A 17554-nucleotide genomic window follows, 5' to 3' on the forward strand; every position below is an offset into this window, starting at 1 on the left:
CGGCGAAGGCCTGAGGATCGTGGGAGCGAGCCACGTAAACAGGAACTTTGTTGTTGTGACGGGATGCCATTAGGTCCACGTCCGGAGTGCCCCATTTGCGGCAGATCGACTGAAACACTGCCGGATGCAGGGAACACTCGCCACCGTCCACGCTTTGACGGCTGAGATAATCTGCCTCCCAGTTGTCCACGCCTGGGATGTAGACTGCGGATATGGTGGACCTGGAGTCCTCCGCCCATCGAAGAATGCGTTGTACCTCCATCATTGCCAGGCGGCTGCGTGTCCCGCCTTGATGATTGATGTAGGCAACCGCTGTCGCGTTGTTTGACTGGACTCGAATGTGCCTGCCCGCCAACAGGTGGTGAAATGCTAGGAGAGCTAGAAGCACGGCTCTGGTTTACAGCACATTGATTGAAAGGGCTGACTCGGACTGAGTCCAAGTGCCCTGCGCTCTGTGATGGAGACATACCGCTCCCCAGCCGGATAGACTGGAATCCGTGGTGAGAATCACCCAGGACGGAGCCAGGAAGGAGCGCCCTTGGGACAGGGAGAGGGGCCGAAGCCACCACTGAAGAGAGCTCCTGGTCCGTGGCGACAGAGCCACTAACTTGTGTAAGGAGGAAGGCCGCTTCTCCCAACAGCGGAGAATGTCCAGCTGCAGGGGGCGCAGATGGAACTGGGCAAAGGGAACAGCCTCCATGGACGCCACCATTTGACCCAGCACCTGCATCAGACGCCTGAGAGTATAACTGCGGGGCCTCAGGAGAGAGCGCACCGCCAGCTGGAGTGACAGCTGTTTGTTTAAGGGCAACTTCACAAGTGCCGGCAAAGTCTCGAACTGCATCCCTAGGTACGTGAGACTCTGGGTCGGAGTCAGAGTGGATTTGGGAAGATTGACAAGCCACCCGAATTGGGATAGAGTGGCGAGAATGAGCGAGACACTCCGCTGACAGTCTGCGCTGGATGGAGCCTTGACTAGAAGGTCGTCCAGGTAAGGGATCACTGCCAACCCCTGGAGGTGCAGAACCGCAATCACTGCTGCCATGACCTTGGTGAATACACGAGGGGCCGTGGCTAACCCGAAGGGGAGAGCCACAAATTGGAAATGTTCCTCTCCGATTGCAAAACGTAGCCAACGCTGGTGTGAAACTGCAATTGGCACATGTAGATAGGCATCTCTGATGTCGATGGACGCCAGGAAATCCCCTTGGGTCATTGAGGCAATGACTGATCGCAGAGACTCCATGCGAAAGTGCCGCACCCGAACATGCTTGTTGAGAAGCTTGAGATCCAGGATGGGCCAGAAGGTACCGTCCTTTTTGGGAACTAGGAAGAGGTTTGAGTAAAAACCTCTGAACCGTTCCCGGGCGGGAACTGGTACAATTACTCCGTTGGCCTGCAAGGCTGCCACGGCCTGTGAGAAGGCAGCAGCTTTGGAGCAGGGGGGAGTTGAGAGAAAAAAATCTGTTTGGCGGGCTGGAAGAGAATTCTATCCTGTAGCCGTGAGAGATGATATCTCTCACCCACTGATCGGAGACTTGTTGAAACCAAGCGTCGCCAAAGTGCGAGAGCCTGCCACTGACTAAGGACGTTGCTGGAGCGGGCAGAGAGTCCCGAGGAGGCTGCCTTAGTGGCAGAACCTCCTGCGGTCTTCTGTGGACGCGCTTTTAGGCGCCAGTTGGATTTCTGGTCCTTAGCTGAGTTAGCGGACGAGGCGGAGGGCTTAGAGGACGACCAGTTGGAGGAACGAAAGGAGCGAAACTTCGACTGATTCCTACCCTGGGCGGGTTTCCTGGCCTTGGTTTGTGGCATGGAAGTACTCTTCCCGCCAGTAGCTTCTTTAATAATTTCATCCAGCTGTTCACCGAACAGCCGGGAACCAGCAAAAGGAAGCCCAGCAAGGTACTTCTTTGAAGAAGCATCTGCCTTCCACTCTCGAAGCCACAAGATCCTGCGGATAACGAGGGAATTAGCCGAAGCCACCGCAGTGCGGTGAGAAGCCTCTAGCATGGCAGACATGGCATAAGATGAAAAAGCTGAAGCTTGAGAAGTTAAGGCAACCATCTCGGGCATAGATTCCCTGGTGAGGGAATGCATCTCCTCTAGAGAAGCAGAGATGGCTTTGAGAGCCCACACTGCTGCAAAAGTTGGGGAAAACGCGGCCCCCGCCGCTTCATACACGGATTTGGCCAGATGGTCAATCTGACGGTCAGTGGAATCCTTAGGGGAGGTGCCATCAGCCACCGATACAATGGTCCGGGCTGAGAGCCTAGACACCGGAGGGTCTACCTTTGGGGAGTGAGCCCACTCCTTGACCACCTCAGGTGGAAAGGGAAAACTGTCATCAGAACAACGCTTTGGGAAGCGTTTGTCAGGACAGGCCCTGGGTTTGGTCACAGCGGTCTGAAAACTGGAGTGGTTAAAGAACACACTCTTTACTCTCTTAGGCGAGGTAAACTGGTGCTTTTCTGCCAGAGAGGGTTGCTCCTCTGATACTGGCGGATTGAGATCCAGTACAGAATTAATGGAAGCAATCAAGTCACTAAGATCTGAGTCACCCTCGGAAAGATCAATGGGGTACATGGAGTTAGCCTCCGAGCCCCCTGTAAAGGCATCCTCCTCATCCCGCGGCTCTGATTCAAGAGCGGACTCGCAAGATGAGGAGGAGGAGGGAGAGGAAACCCTGCGCCTCCTCTTAGGAGGACGGGGTCTGGGCCCTGATGATGAATCCTCTGTGAGCTCCGGTGGACGGAGGTCAGATGATAGGAATCCTAAAGGACCCTTAGCAAGAGCATTAGAGGCACCCTGTGAAGGGGGCTGATGCATATTCATCAAAGTCCTGGACAGAAGTCCCATGGACTCAGCAAAAGACTGGGAGAGAGACCTAGAGAAGGACTCTACCCAGGCCGGGGGTTCAGCCACAGGTGCAGAAGCAGCCTGAGAGACCACTGGGGGTGAGACTCCAGGCTGTGGCACCGCCAAGTTAGAGCAGACATCACAATGTGGATAGGTGCTCGGTTCAGGCATCAGGAGCTTACATGCAGCGCATACAGTATAAAGCTTTGGAGCCTTGCTCCTCGTGTGAGACATGCTGCTGGAGTGGGGGATCTACAAAGAGAATGAACCCCAGGGAGTATATACAGAGGTCCACAACCAGAGACCGGCTGTGGCTTACCAGACCACTGGAAGCGGTGTTGTGTGCCCTCCAGATCCCGAAGCCCGGACCCCCAATGCACAGCACCTCAGCAGGGATGCAGAGTGCAGGATGGCCCAGCGCAGAGTGAACTCTGTCTAAGAAAATGGTCGCCGGAGCGAAGAGAGGGGGCGGGACTTGGGGGCGTTCCTGTAGGAAAGCGGGATCTGGAGGGCCATAGAGACCTGCAGGGGAGGAGACACGCACAAGCAATGGGGAGTGTCCCTCCCCTGTGCAGGACGGCCGCCGGGAGGAGCCGTGCCTGTCCCTCTGCATGAGTGACATGCGAGGGCAGTTAACAGAAACTAGGCCTCCGGCAAAGCGCGGTTCTCGGGTGAAAGCGAAAGCCTTGGAAATCAACCTTACAACACCACCGACACAGTGGGGTGAGAAGGGACATGCCGGGGGTCCAGACGTGGACCCGCACTTCTTCAATCTCTTTCCAAAAAAAAAGAAAAAAATCATATGAGAATGCATGTGTGGATGTATGCCTCCTGAACACAAAGCGATAAACTGGCTGTGACTGGCTCACCAGGGGGTGTATAAGCTCAGAGGGAGGAGCTACACTTTTAGGTGTAGTACTTTGTGTGTCCTCCGGAGGCAGAAGCTAAACACCCAAGGTCTGGGTCTCCCAAAGGAACGATAAAGAAAAGAATATTGTACGGTCACGTGTGGTATTGCAATGTTTAGGCAAAATTGTGTAACACATTATGGAGCCTTTTTTTTAACCTATTCCCCTTGTGAAAATTGGAAATCTGGAGTTAAAACAACATTTTAGTGGTAAAAATCTAATTATTCTTTGTTCAGCGCTCAATATTTTAAAATTCTGTGACACACCTGAAGTGTCAATATGCTCACTGTATTGCTGGATGAATTCATGGAGAGGTGTAGTTGGCAAAATGGGGGTCACTTGTGAGAGATTTTTGTTGCTCTGACAGCTCAGAGGCTCTGCCAATGTGACATGACACCCGAAAACCATTCCAACTAAATGTGAACTCTAATATTGCTCTCCTTCCCTTCTTCTTCACTTTGTACTATACCTCAAAAGTAGTTTTCAACCACTTATGGGGTTTTGGTGAATTCAGGAGAAAGTGCACAACAAATTGTATGGTATATCATCTCCTGTTACTCTAGTGAATTTGAAATATTTGGAGTTAAAAAATTCAGGTTAAAAATTAACTTTTTCATTTTCAAGGCTCAATGTTATAAAATTCCATGAAGCATCTGGGGGTTCCAGGTGCTTACCAAACATCTAGATGAATTCCTGGAGGGTTCTAGCTTCCAAAATGGAGTCACTTGTGTGGGAGTTTCCACTGTTTAGGCACATCAGGGGCTTTCAAACGTGACATGGCGTCTGCTAACATTTGCAACTATTTTAGCATTCAAAAATTGAAATCGCGCTCCTTCCCTTCTGAGACCTGCCATGCGCCCAAAAGTTGATTTTTACCACATATCAGCGTACTCGAAGAAATTGCACAATAAATTTTATTGTGCATTTTTTCCTGTTACCCTTGTGAAAAAATCACTATATGGTTGAAGTAACAATTTTGTGGTGAAAATGTATTTTTCTATTTTCACGACTCAACATTATAAGATTCTGTGAAGCACCTGGGGGTTCAAGGTACTCACCAAACATCTAGAAAAATTCCTTGAGGGATCTAGTTTCCAAAATGAGGTCAGGGGATTTTCACTGTTTAGGCACATCAGGGGCTCTCCAAAGGTGACATGGCGTCTGGTATCTATTCCAGACAATTGTGAGTTCTAAAATTCAAATGGCACTCCTTCACTTCCGAGCCCTGCCGTGTGCCCAAACAGAGGACATTTCCACCACATATGGGGTTTTGGTGTACTCAGGATAACTTGCACAACAAATTGTATGGTGCAATTTCTCTTGTTACATTTGTGAAAATGGAACATTTTATGGCTAAATTTACATTTTTATTTTTTCCCCTCACATTGCTTTTGTTCCTGTGAAACACCTAAAGGGTTAATAAACGTCTTGGATGTGGTTTTGAGGAGCGTGAGGTGTGCAATTTTTAGGATGGTGTCACTTTTGGGTATTTTGTTTTGTCACCTAGGCCTCTCAAAGTCACTTCAAATGTGATGTAGTCCGTAAAAAAAAATGGCTTTGTAAATTTTATTGGAAAATTGAGAAATTGCTGATGACCTTTGAACCCTTCTAACTTCCCAACAAAAAAAAGTTTCAAAAATTGCGCTGGTGTAAAGTAGACATGGGAAATGTTATTTAGTAACTATTTTGGGTGGAAAAACGATCTCGTTTAAGGGAATACAAATTCAAAGTATGAAATTATCAGCTGATCCTCAATATCATATTAAGACTTGGCTTATGAGAACTTCTGAGAAAAAAAACACAAGCATGCAGGTAACCATCATTTTTTGCGAAAAAATCACACCTCTAGGAGGTGTGGCTAGATAACTCCATTTCAACAGTGTTTATACATATAGTGATTTATATTGTATGTATCTTAATAGTCGTGTTTTATAAAATGTCTGTCTAAATAATGATCAGTAGACATGTGCGGCTAACAGGCGCTGGTGGATCTGAGATCCACCTGCGCCTGTTAATCCCTTAGATCGTGCTGTCAAACTCTGACAGCGCGATTTAGTAAAGGGCCACAGCAGGGATCACACTGTTTCCCGCCGCCATCGGTGACCTTGTAATGCGATCACTGGACGCCAATGTGTTACCATGACAGCGCGGGGTCAGCTGATGACCCCTGACGCTGTCATGACTCATGAGAGCTGGCAGAGCGCCGTCACTCAAAGGAATACTGCATTTCTCCTGATGGGGGCAATCCAATCCATCCTGAAAAAAACAAGCCCTCTCATGACTGTGTTGGCAGAAAAATAAAAACGATAGCCTTCACAATTTGGTGATGCAAAAAAATGTTATTGCATTGCTGTATTCTGAGAGCTATAGCTTTTTTTTATGTTTTCGTTGACGGAGCTGTATGGCAGCTTGTGTTTTTGTGGGACAAGATGCCATTTTCAGCTATACCATTTTAATTTACATATGACTTTCATTGCGTTTTATTCCCCTGTTATGTCAACTGTATGATGAAAAGTCATAGTTTTTTTAGTGTTTTTACGGTGTTCACTGAAGTGGTTAACTAGTTTTTTATAGATCAGTTTGTTTCGGATGCAGCAATACCAAATATGTGTACTTTTTTATTTTTGCTTTTACATAAGTATACATATTTATTGGTATAATACTTTTTCATTTTTCTATTCTTTATTTTTCAATTTATTTATTTTTTACATTTTTGAATTTTTTACTTTTTTTTCAGGTTTTTACTTAGTCCTTATATGGAAATTAATTTTGATTACTTTGATCACTGGTATAATGTACTACAACGCACCAGTATTCAAATACATTACACCTGTTGGTGTTACATGGACAAAACGCCTGTTAGACGCTGCTGCTGACATGGCCTAACAAGCCACCAGAGCTGCCAGATCTAGAGGTCGCCATTTGAACTGTGGTTGCAATGGCAACAATTATGCCCCCGTGACCATATTGCGGGGGTCCCGATCGGGTGGGAGAGGGAGCGCACGCCTTCTCCCAGTCCTCTAAATGCTGTCATCGCTATTGATCGTAGCATTTAGGGGCTTAAAGAGCCTGGTAGCGAAGCAGGGACAGCCAGAGCTCGCTATAACTTAGACCCTTTTACACATTTGTTTAAACAGGTACAAGCCACACGTATCGGTATGGTCATCCGCGTGATGTCTGTGTTTCATACATGTGACATCCGTGTGACTGGTACCGGTAAACAAAATCCATGAAGCTGAGCTCCCGGCAATAGTGTGGGCACAGCTATGGTGTCCGCATGATCGCCATGATGTAAGTTTACGTCATTTTGCAGAAACTTCCCCCTTACCACGATGTAAACTTACATCAAATGTCATGAGGGTGCTATGAGCAACATCCCCTTTTAAAGACCATATATGATATCATTAAATATAAAGGCCGTTATCTTTGGAACTATTTCAGATTATATATATATATATATATATATATATATATATATATATATATATATATATATATATATATATAAAATAACGAATATTTGGAAGTAGCAGGCATAAAATGGGAGCAACTTTGAACTGGTGACAAGTCCCTTTTAAAGGGAACCTGTGAAGTTCCCAAACATTAACCTGCAGATATGGGGTTAATTTGAAGGTTAATAAGAGTTCTGAAGCAGCATGGCCGCTGCACTAATAGCCCGGCTACTGGGACAAGATTAACTTTACTCCTCGCAGCAGCCTTGGGCTGTCTGTCAAAGAGAGGCAGCTGGAGTGGCTTTTGTCCCTGCTCTGTATACAGAGAGTGGCGGCTGTCACCCCCCAACCCTGACTGAAAGCTGGCGGTGTAGGGTTGCAGTGCTGAGCCGGCTGTCAGTCAGTGTCAGGGGGTGACGGCCATTGCGCATTATGTACTGAGCGGTGACTGGAGCCACTACAGCCGCACCTCTATGACAGACATAGTATTCATCTCTGAAATTCCCACCTGAAATGTAAAAATACACTCTAAGCCAATTATTGCTTTCTGTTTAGTGTGTGTGGATTGTTCTCCATTCCTGGGAGCCCCGGTAACTGCGCAGAACTGGATCTGCTAGTAATGGGGATCCATAAATCCCTGCCTCACACTGCAGTGTGCTGGAGACGAGTCACTATCTGGGACGATCATTTCTATCTCATGTATCTCGGTTTATCATCAGATCTCTGTTTACGGCCACATTACAGAGAGATAATGAAGAAGTGATGGTTCAGAGTATCAGTGCAGCGACAGTGACCCGCACCGGTGGAGATCAGCACTAGACAGCGCTCTGCGCGTCCATATTACTACTCCTCTATAACAGTCAGAGTCTAGGAGTCCCAAGATGGCTGCCGCTGCGCTTCCGCCCCGTCACTTCCGGCGTGCAGTGGTGGTAGGAGACGGCCGGAAGTGTGCGGCACAGTTGTAGCAATCGGAGCTGTTGGTTTGGCTGTGACTGTAGCTGAGCCGGCTGTGAAGATGGGGAAGAGACAGCACCAGAAGGATAAGATGTGAGTGCGCCCCCATGGCTGGAGCGTGGTTGTAGCTTGTATAGTCCTCTATAGATGGTGGGCTCTGCTCTGGTCACACCTCTGCCTGGTTATGACTCTGTTCACACTCAGTTCTGCTGTTTTTACATTGAGAAACTCTGACAACACAAAGCTCCCTATTCTTGGCCATAGGGTGTGAAAGTCTGAGTGTACACCATTTCCAGCATCCCATAATAGTGTGAATGGGACCTATATACAGTATAGGCATAAAAGCACCAAGGCACCCACAGATTACATGTACAGGAGCATTTATGGCGTCTGTTCTAAACCCAGAGACAGTAAAGAGGTGATCCCCTACTTTTACACAGACGGTCTATCCTTCAGATGTCATCAATGTCTGATCAGCTGGGGTCCGGCACCCCTGACGCTCAGCTGCTCTCTGTGGCAGGTGGGCAGAAATGCTCAGTCTACGAGCCGGACAACTGCCGGTGGTCTTAAAGTGAACAGTCAGGTCCAATAACGCTATTAACTTTGAGATACGGGGTTAATCTGCAGGGTATTAGCATTATGTAAGTGCCAGGCCTCAGTACTGAAAGTGAGACACTTGGGAGAAAATGAGCTTTATTTCTTCTGATTGCCACCAACTGTCAGTCATGCTGAACAATTACAGTTACTTTTCACTGCATTGAGATCAGCGACTGTAAGCACGCCCCAGCACTGACAGACATCTCATCAGTGCAGATGTATGTCGGTCAGTGCCGGGGTGTGCTTACAGTCGCCACTCTCCATGCTGTGAGCAGTGACTGTAGACCCTCCTGCACTCACAGAGAACCTTTGTTACCTGGGAGCCGCCAGCTTTATCATGCAGGGGTCTTAATTAGTGATGAGCTGACTCGTATGTAACCGGGACTGGTGATTCCCGGTGGTCTGGTTTTTAAAATCCGATTCCAGGCTAGATTCCGGTCCCCATATAAGTCTATGGGGACGAGAATCCGGCTATTAAAAGTGGTGGTAGAAGGTATAGTAGCAAGGGCACTGTACTTACCGAGTCTCCAGTACGGCTGTACGCTGCTCCCAGGCCTCACATTTGACTTCCCGGGCCGCTAATTACTGCTCAACCACATGCACTGCTTTCCCTGCCCACTGGCGCCTGTGAATGGTTGCAGTCAGACACACCCCTTACCCTGAGTGCGCTGTGTCAGCTGACTGCAACCAATCACCTACACTACTTGTATCTGTCATTTGATTTGATTTTTTTTATTTGATCATGGTATTAAAATAATAAAATATTTGGCATAGGGTCCCCTATATTATGATACCGGCTGCAGCCCCCAGCCATGCACTTTTCTTGGCTGTGTATCAAAAATAGAGGTACTGCATGCAGGGATTTTTAAAAAAAAAAAACAAAAAATGAAATACATTTAAAAAAATGGCATGTGATTTTTGCCCCCCCCCCCTTCCCAATTTTGATACCCAGCTATAATAAATCTCGACAGCTGGGGGCTCGGGAGACCCATGGGTATTGGGCCACCGCCAGCCTAAAAATAGCAGCTGCCCAGGATTGTCGCATCCATTAGATCCGACAGGCCTGGTGCTTTAGTAATGGCAGGCGTCTAAGACCCCTCCACTAAGTGAAAAGTAACAAACACTGTAAATTCTTTATTTGGAATAAAAGACAAAAAACACACTTTCACAAATTTATTACCACCCAAAACACCCCTGCAAGTCCGACGTAATCCACACGAGGTCCAATTACGATTCAGCTCTGCTGCAGCTAACATTACAGTGCGCAACCAAAGAACAATAACCGCTCGCTATAACTGCAGAGGCAGTCTGAGTGAGCCGCGCGATCAGTGGTGATGTCACTCAGGCTATTTGCAATCACAGGAATAGGATGTGATGTGACTGCAAATCACCTGAGTGATGTCACCGCTGATCTCGCTGCTCATTCTCTGCCAAAAACTCATAGCGGGAGGTCATTGTTCTATGACCACGTGCTATGAGGATCGTCGTGTGGATGTGTCGGACCTGCAGGAGTGTTTTGGGTGGTTAATAAATTGGTGAAAGAGGGTGGGTTTTTTTTAGGTTTTTTTATTTTCATTTCAAATAAAGGATTTTTTTGGTGTTTGTGTTTATTTACTTTCACTACAGATTACTAATGGGGGGTCTCATAGAGATCTCCCATTACTAATCTGAAGCTTAGTGACAGCTGTGGGCTGTTATTAACCCCTTATTACCCCGATTGCCACCGCACCAGGACAATCGGGAAAAGCCAGGTAAAGTACCGGGTTTGTCGCATCTAATGGAGGCGACAATCCTGGGCGACTGCAAGCTGCTATTTTTAGTCTGGGGTGGACCAATAAGCATGGGCCCCCGCAGCCTGAGAATACCAATACCCTGTTGGTGGGCGGGGAAAGCAGTGCATATGGATAAGCAATAATGAGCGGCCCAGGAAGTGAAGGATAGGCCACGCGAGCAGCTACAGCCACGACTGAGCCTTGGTAACTAAGATACACTTGCTTCATTCTTATTTTCTTAATTTTTCCATTATTTGTATTTTATTTTCCCGAGTGCCGGACTTGGGCCAGGGATTCTGGGTATTGATCTGGATGCGGGACTTGGGAAAACTGCGGTCTGGGTCTGCCCATCACTAGTCTTCATGACCGAAAGCCAGTGCCTCCCTGGTACAATACGGTATATTTTCTCCCTGGTGCGACACTTTCACTACCGTGGCCGGGCATCTTCAATTTGCTATTAATTTGCAGATTAACCCTATATCTGCAGGTTAACAGCATTATTGGACCTGACAGGTTCCCTTTAAAATCTTTAAATTTTTGGTATAAAAAAAGGGAAATATTTTTTGTTCCCTTATTGATTCTATGCATAAGGGTGCAATCAGAGGACTTTATAAATCAGTCTAAGGGCGGTCTCAGACGTCCATGTTTGATCAGGTACAAGCCACACGCATGGGTATAGTCATACGTGTGACATCAGTGTGACACGTGCCGGAGTGTCTTTGAAATAAAAAGATATTCTATATTCACCTGTATCCAGTGCTGCTGTCTTTGGCTCTGCTACCTCCCGCTTCTGATCCCCGCTAATTTTGCTCATTATGTTCATTGGGATAGCATTGCCGGTGACAGGTGAGTATCCAGCAACCAGTGTGTTAAGTGACGTCTAGGAGGTCATCGGAGTTTTCCAATTTTCCAACTCTGCTGACCTCCTGATGACACACCCGCGCTACAGTGGGTGTCATGACGGTGACTTCACGGGTTCATCAGAGTTCATTGGAAACTCGGATGACCTTCTGGACGTCACTGCACACACTCCTTGCTGGATACTCACCTGTCACCAGCGATGCTGTCTTCGGCGATGCTTCTGCTTCCAGGTCTGAGGTGCAGTGAATATTCAAGGAGCATAATTAGCAAGGGTCAGAAGCAGGAGACAGCAGAGCCGAAGACAGCATCCAAAGATACAGGTGTATATAGAAAATCTTTTCATTTCAAAGAGACGTGTTTTCTCCGGTATGTGTCACACTGATGTCACACGGATCACATCAGTGTGCGATCCGTGTGACCTCCATGATCCAGAGAAAAAAAACGGACTTATCTCCGTGTGTGCGTGCGGGGCCACGTGGGGGTTACACGGTCCATGTGAAAACACGGATATGTGAGTGCCAGTATAGAATACCATGGGTACGTGAGGCATCTGTTTTTAAAAACCGACGCCAAACGTATCTGAAACACGGACATCTGTAACTGGCCTAAGATTGGACCGCAGGGCTTGGACTGACTGCGGCTCTCCCAACCCAAGTGTGACGGCTTCACATATTTCAGAGCAATAGACGGTGGGTACAGCAAAATGTAAGTATATAAATCAATGGTGTGCTACTGGACCGTACATATTATATGCAAGGTAAAGAGAAAGATGCACATTAAAGTAGTTGTTAATAATATATAATTTGTTAGAAAAAAATATTTTCATGACAAAAAGGACAAACATTTAACCCCTTAACAACCCATGACGTACTAGATACGTCATGGATCGTTTTCCGGTAAGCCCCGCCCCCTGCCGCCGGCGGGCGGCGGCGATCGGCGCACATATCAGCTGTTATCAACAGCTGATATGTGTGCCTGCTAGCCGCGGGTGGAATCGCTTCCACCCGCGGCCATTAACCCCTTACATTTCGCTGCCAAAGTCTTGGCAGCGATATGTATATGGACGCCGCCATTACAGTGACTTACCCCGCCCCCGCCGGAAGTCACGTGACATGATCACGTGACTTTCGGCGGTTGCCATGGTAGCACAGAGTCATGTGATGACGCCTGTGGCTAACATGAGTCACTTCCTCTCAATGCCGGAATACAGCCGGCATTGAAAGTGAAGCAGCAAATCTGCAGTTCTCAGCTCTGTAGCTGAGATCTGCAGATTGTGCAAAGCGATCAGATTGCTGATCGCTATAGCCCCCTAGGGGGACTAGTAAAATAAAAAAAAAAAGTAAAAAAAAAAGTTTTAAAAAATTAAAAAAAAATAAAAAAACCTAAAAGTTCAAATCACCCCCCTTTCACCCCATTGAAAATTAAAGGGTTAAAAAAATAAAAAATACACACATATTTGGTATCGCCACGTTCAGAAATGCCCGATCTATCAAAATATAAAATCAATGAATCTGATCAGTAAACGGCGTAGCGGCAAAAAAATTCCAAACGCCAAAATTACGTTTTTTGGTCGCCGCAAATTTTGCGCAAAATGCAATAACAGGCGATCAAAACGTAGCATCTGCGCAAAAATGGTACCGTTAAGAACGTCAGGTCAAGACGCAAAAAATAAGCCATCACTGAGCCTCAGATCCTGAAAAATGAGAACGCTACGGGTTTTGTAAAATGGCGCAAAACGTGCGCCACGTTTTTCGGACAAGCTTGTGAATTTTTTTTAACCCCTTAGATACAAGTAAACCTATACATGTTTGGTGTCTACAAACTCGCACCGACCTGAGGCATCATACCCACACATCAGTTTTACCATATAGTGAACACGGTGAATAAAATATCCCAAAAACTATTGTACAATCCCAGTTTTTTTGCAATTTTTCCGCACTTGGAATTTTTTTGCCATTTTCCAGTACACTATATGGTAAAACTTATGGTTTCATTTAAAAGTACAACTCGTCCCGCAAAAAACAAGCCCTCATATGGCAAGATTGATGGAAAAATAAAAAAGTTACGCCTCTCGGAAGAAGGGGAGCAAAAAACAAAAACGCAAAAACGGAAAGTGCCCGGGGGCTGAAGGGGTTAAAAAGCGAAGCATGATAATGGGATGGCTATAATAATGCAGAAAGATCACCCAATATCAGGTCCTATTATTAGGGTAAGACATAAGATGCAAATACATGAAATATGTGCGACTCAATTAATGCGCATTCTATAGAGAATAAGCCAAATAATAGCAGATAAATGAAATGATGACAGGGGAGCAGATTATTTCTGACGAGTATCCTAGTGATCCCTATTGATTGTATGTGCACATGAAGAATTATTTATTTATTTTTTTCTTATGGCATTGCTATTGTTTTGGGTAGATCCTGATTGGCTGATTGCTCTTGGTTACGGATTATATGACGGCATTACTGTTTCTTTGCTAATGTACAATTCTGCTGTTTTATTAGGTACATCACCTGTGCAGAGTACACCAACTTTTATGGAGGAAAGAAAGCAGGTATGATCTATATGGTGCAATGAAAGCAACTTTCCCACTGGTGGTATAAAATTATAGTTATAGGGCCTGAGTCGTTATTACATTTGCACATTTTGTTTCATGTTTTTTTAGCTTTTTTTGGATTTGCACCAATTTGTTCCTTTAGGCCGGGGCCACACGGGGCACTACTGCGAAGCTCGCATGACACTTGGCTCGCGCTGGCTGCCCAGCAGGAGCCGAGTGTCATGCTAGTATCCCTACGACTGAAGTCCGACCGTGCGAGCAGACCTCAGCTGCGGGGGGCGGCCTGGCTGTGTAGAGGGGCGGGTTGGCACGGAGGAGGGGAGGGAGGGATTTATCTCCCTCTCTCCTCCATAGCCGGCTATTGTGATTCTCGCTCTGCATGCATGGTACACCGGTGTACCGCGAGTGCAGTGTGATTTTCTTCATCGTTCCTTATGGGAGACCCAGACCATGGGTGTATAGCTTCTGCTTCCGGAGGACACACAAAGTACTACACTAAAAAGTGTAGCTCCTCCCTCCGAGCATATACACCCCCTGGATAACCAAATCTAGCCAGTTCAATGCTTTGTGTTCAGGAGGCACACATCCACACATGCATTCTCATATGATTTCTGATTTTAAAGAGTTGGAAGAAAAGCGGGTCCAAGCTGGACTCCCGGCATGTCCCTTCTCACCCCACTGTGTCGGCGGTGTTGTTAAGGTTGATTTCAAGGCTGGAGCCTTTCATGCCACGCTCCTTCACCATCCCTCGGGCTTTGGCTTGAAGTGGGAGCCAGCACGGTTCTCACTGCTTTGCAGGAGACCGGTCTCCATCCGCAGCCCTTTAAGGACCCTGCCGGACGGAGCACTCATCCCTCAGGGACTTGGCCCTGCGTCTCATAAGCTAAGTATTGAGATGTTTTCTTTGTCGCTCCATTGGGAGACCCAGACAATTGGGTGTATAGCTTCTGCCTCCGGAGGCCACACAAAGTATTACACTTAAAAGTGTAAAGCCCCTCCCCTTCTGCCTATACACCCCCCGTGCCTCACGGGCTCCTCAGTTTTTATGCTTTGTGCGAAGGAGGCTGACATCCACGCATAGCTCCACATCTTAGTCAGCAGCAGCTGCTGACTAGGTCGGATGGAAGAAAAGAGGGCCCACAACAGGGCCCCCAGCATGCTCCCTTCTCACCCCACTCTGGTCGGCGGTGCTGTTAAGGTTGAGGTACCCATTGCGGGTACATAGGCAGGAGCCATATGCTGTTTTCCTTCCCCATCCCTTAATGGGCTCTGGGTGAAATGGGATCCTAATCGGTCTCCAGGCACTGGGACCGTGCTCCCTCCGCAGCCCCTGGGGAATCTGCTGGACAGGAGCCGGGTATCATCAGGGCCAAGGCCCTGCTACTGTGAGGTACTCTGTGTCCCCTTGGGGGACCGCGTATGGAGCACTTGTGCCATACACACTGCAGCACTGCTGGGTGTGTTAGTGCGCCGGGGACTACCGCGCCGACCGCGCTTATTTGCCGGCCGCGCTTATAACTTTAGTCCCCGGCTTTTGCGGCCTAGTATCGCATATTCCCGCCCCCAGGCCTGCCAGTCAGGGGAAGGGCGGGACGCTGCACAGGACGTCAGCGCTGAGGGCTAGAGCATACTTTGTATACTCCTCCCCCTCACTCAGCACAGTGGGGCATCAGATTCCCGCACTTTCTAGGGCACGCCCACGGCCCCCTCCTCCCCACAGAACGCCGGCAGCCATTCCTGTCAGCACTTCTGACGCTGGAGAGGAGAGACACAGCTCTGGGAGGCCCAGGCAGGGAATCTGGTGATCGCACAACCGCTTTGAGCGGTCGGTAAGCAGCACCTGTGGTGCTGGCCCCACTGAGTGCCGAAGTGTACATATATATATATGCTTATATGTTATACATTTACACTGTACGGTCGCACTGTTGATTTTTGGCTATATACCCTCCTGGATTGTACTCAGAGGAGACAACAGCATGTCGTCCGCAAAAAGCAAGGGTGCCAAAGCACAGGCTTACTTTGCAACCTGTACCTCATGTGCGGCTATACTACCGGCAGGTTCCACCGATCCTCATTGTGTGCAATGCTCGGCCCCTGTGGCACTTACTCAGCCGGAGCCTCTGCTACTGGTGGCCCAGGTGGAACCACCTGCTACCACTGTCCAGGTGACAGGGACGGAGTTTGCAGTATTTGCTGACAAACTGTCTGAGAGTATGGATAAATGGTCTGCTAAGATACTGGAAGCTTTACAGTCCAGACCGGTGACTCAGGCCCCGGGCACTGTTGAATCATTGACCCCAGGCCCCCCTCAGTTGGAGCAGCAAAGTGCTCCTGGGATGACCCATAGGTCCTAGAGTGAGGTCTCTGACACGGACCGCAGTCCCAGGCCGCCTAAGCGGGCTCGCTGGGAAATTCCCTCGACTTCATCACACTGTTCAGGGTCTCAGCAGGAGGACTCTCTGGATGATGAAGCGGAGGTAGCAGATCAGGATTCTGATCCTGAGGCCGCTCTCAACCTAGATACACCTGAAGGTGACGCCATAGTGAATGACCTTATAGCGACCATCAATCAGGTGTTGGATATTTCTCCCCCATCTCCTCCAATTGAGGAGGCAGCTTCTCAGCAGGAGAAATTCCGTTTCAGGTTTCCCAAGCGTACATTGAGTACGTTTCTGGATCACTCTGACTTCAGAGAGGCAGTCCAGAAACACCGAGCTTGTCCAGATAAGCGTTTTTCCAAGCGCCTTAAGGATACACGTTATCCCTTCCCCCCTGACGTTGTCAAGGGCTGGGCTCAGTGTCCCAAGGTGGATCCTCCAGTCTCCAGACTGGCGGCTAGATCCATAGTTGCAGTGGTAGATGGGGCTTCACTCAAAGATGCCACTGACAGACAGATGGAGCTCTGGTTGAAATCCATCTATGAAGCTATCGGCACGTCTTTTGCTCCAGCATTCGCAGCCGTATGGGCACTCCAAGCTATCTCAGCTTGTCATGCGCAGATTAATGCAGTCACACGTACGTCTGCTCCGCAAGTGGTGTCCTTAACCTCTCAGGCGTCGGCGTTTGCGTCCTACGCCATTAATGCTGTCCTGGACTCTGCGAGCCGTACGGCGGTAGCTTCCGCCAATTCGGTGGCAGTCCGCAGGGCCATGTGGCTACGTGAATGGAAGGCAGACTCTGCTTCCAAAAAGTTCTTAACCGGTTTGCCATTTTCTGGCGACCGCCTGTTTGGTGAGTAATTGGATGAAATCATTAAACAATCCAAGGGAAAGGACTCATCCTTACCCCAGTCCAAACCAAACAGACCTCAACCACGGAAGGTACAATCGAGGTTTCGGTCCTTTCGGTCCGCGGGCAGGTCTCAATTCTCCTCGTCCAAAAGGCCTCAGAAGGATCAGAGGAACTCCGATTCATGGCGGTCTAAGTCACGTCCTAAAAAGACCGCCGGAGGAACCGCTCCCAAAGCGGCCTCCTCATGACTTTCGGCCTCCTCACACCGCATCCTCGGTCGGTGGCAGGCTTTCCCGCTTTTGCGACGCCTGGCTGCCACAGATAAAAGACCGTTGGGTGAGAGACATTCTGTCTCACGGTTAC

The 17554-nt window shown here is 48.1% G+C and overlaps 1 protein-coding gene across 1 annotated transcript in view; it reads left to right on the top strand.

The window, feature by feature from the left end:
- Window positions 1–8145: 8145 nt before the first annotated feature.
- The window catches only part of PPIL2 (peptidylprolyl isomerase like 2), a 92258-nt gene continuing 82849 nt past the window's right edge, over window positions 8146–17554 (top strand). Inside the window, exons 1-2 of the mRNA XM_075321167.1 lie at window positions 8146–8263; window positions 13908–13957. Of these exons, the coding sequence (XP_075177282.1) occupies window positions 8232–8263; window positions 13908–13957 (82 nt within the window). The 5' untranslated portion in view covers window positions 8146–8231. The remainder of the gene's footprint in view (window positions 8264–13907; window positions 13958–17554) is intronic.

The sequence above is a fragment of the Anomaloglossus baeobatrachus genome, chromosome 1 (assembly GCF_048569485.1).
Source record: "Anomaloglossus baeobatrachus isolate aAnoBae1 chromosome 1, aAnoBae1.hap1, whole genome shotgun sequence".
In the NCBI taxonomy this organism is placed as follows: domain Eukaryota; kingdom Metazoa; phylum Chordata; class Amphibia; order Anura; family Aromobatidae; genus Anomaloglossus; species Anomaloglossus baeobatrachus.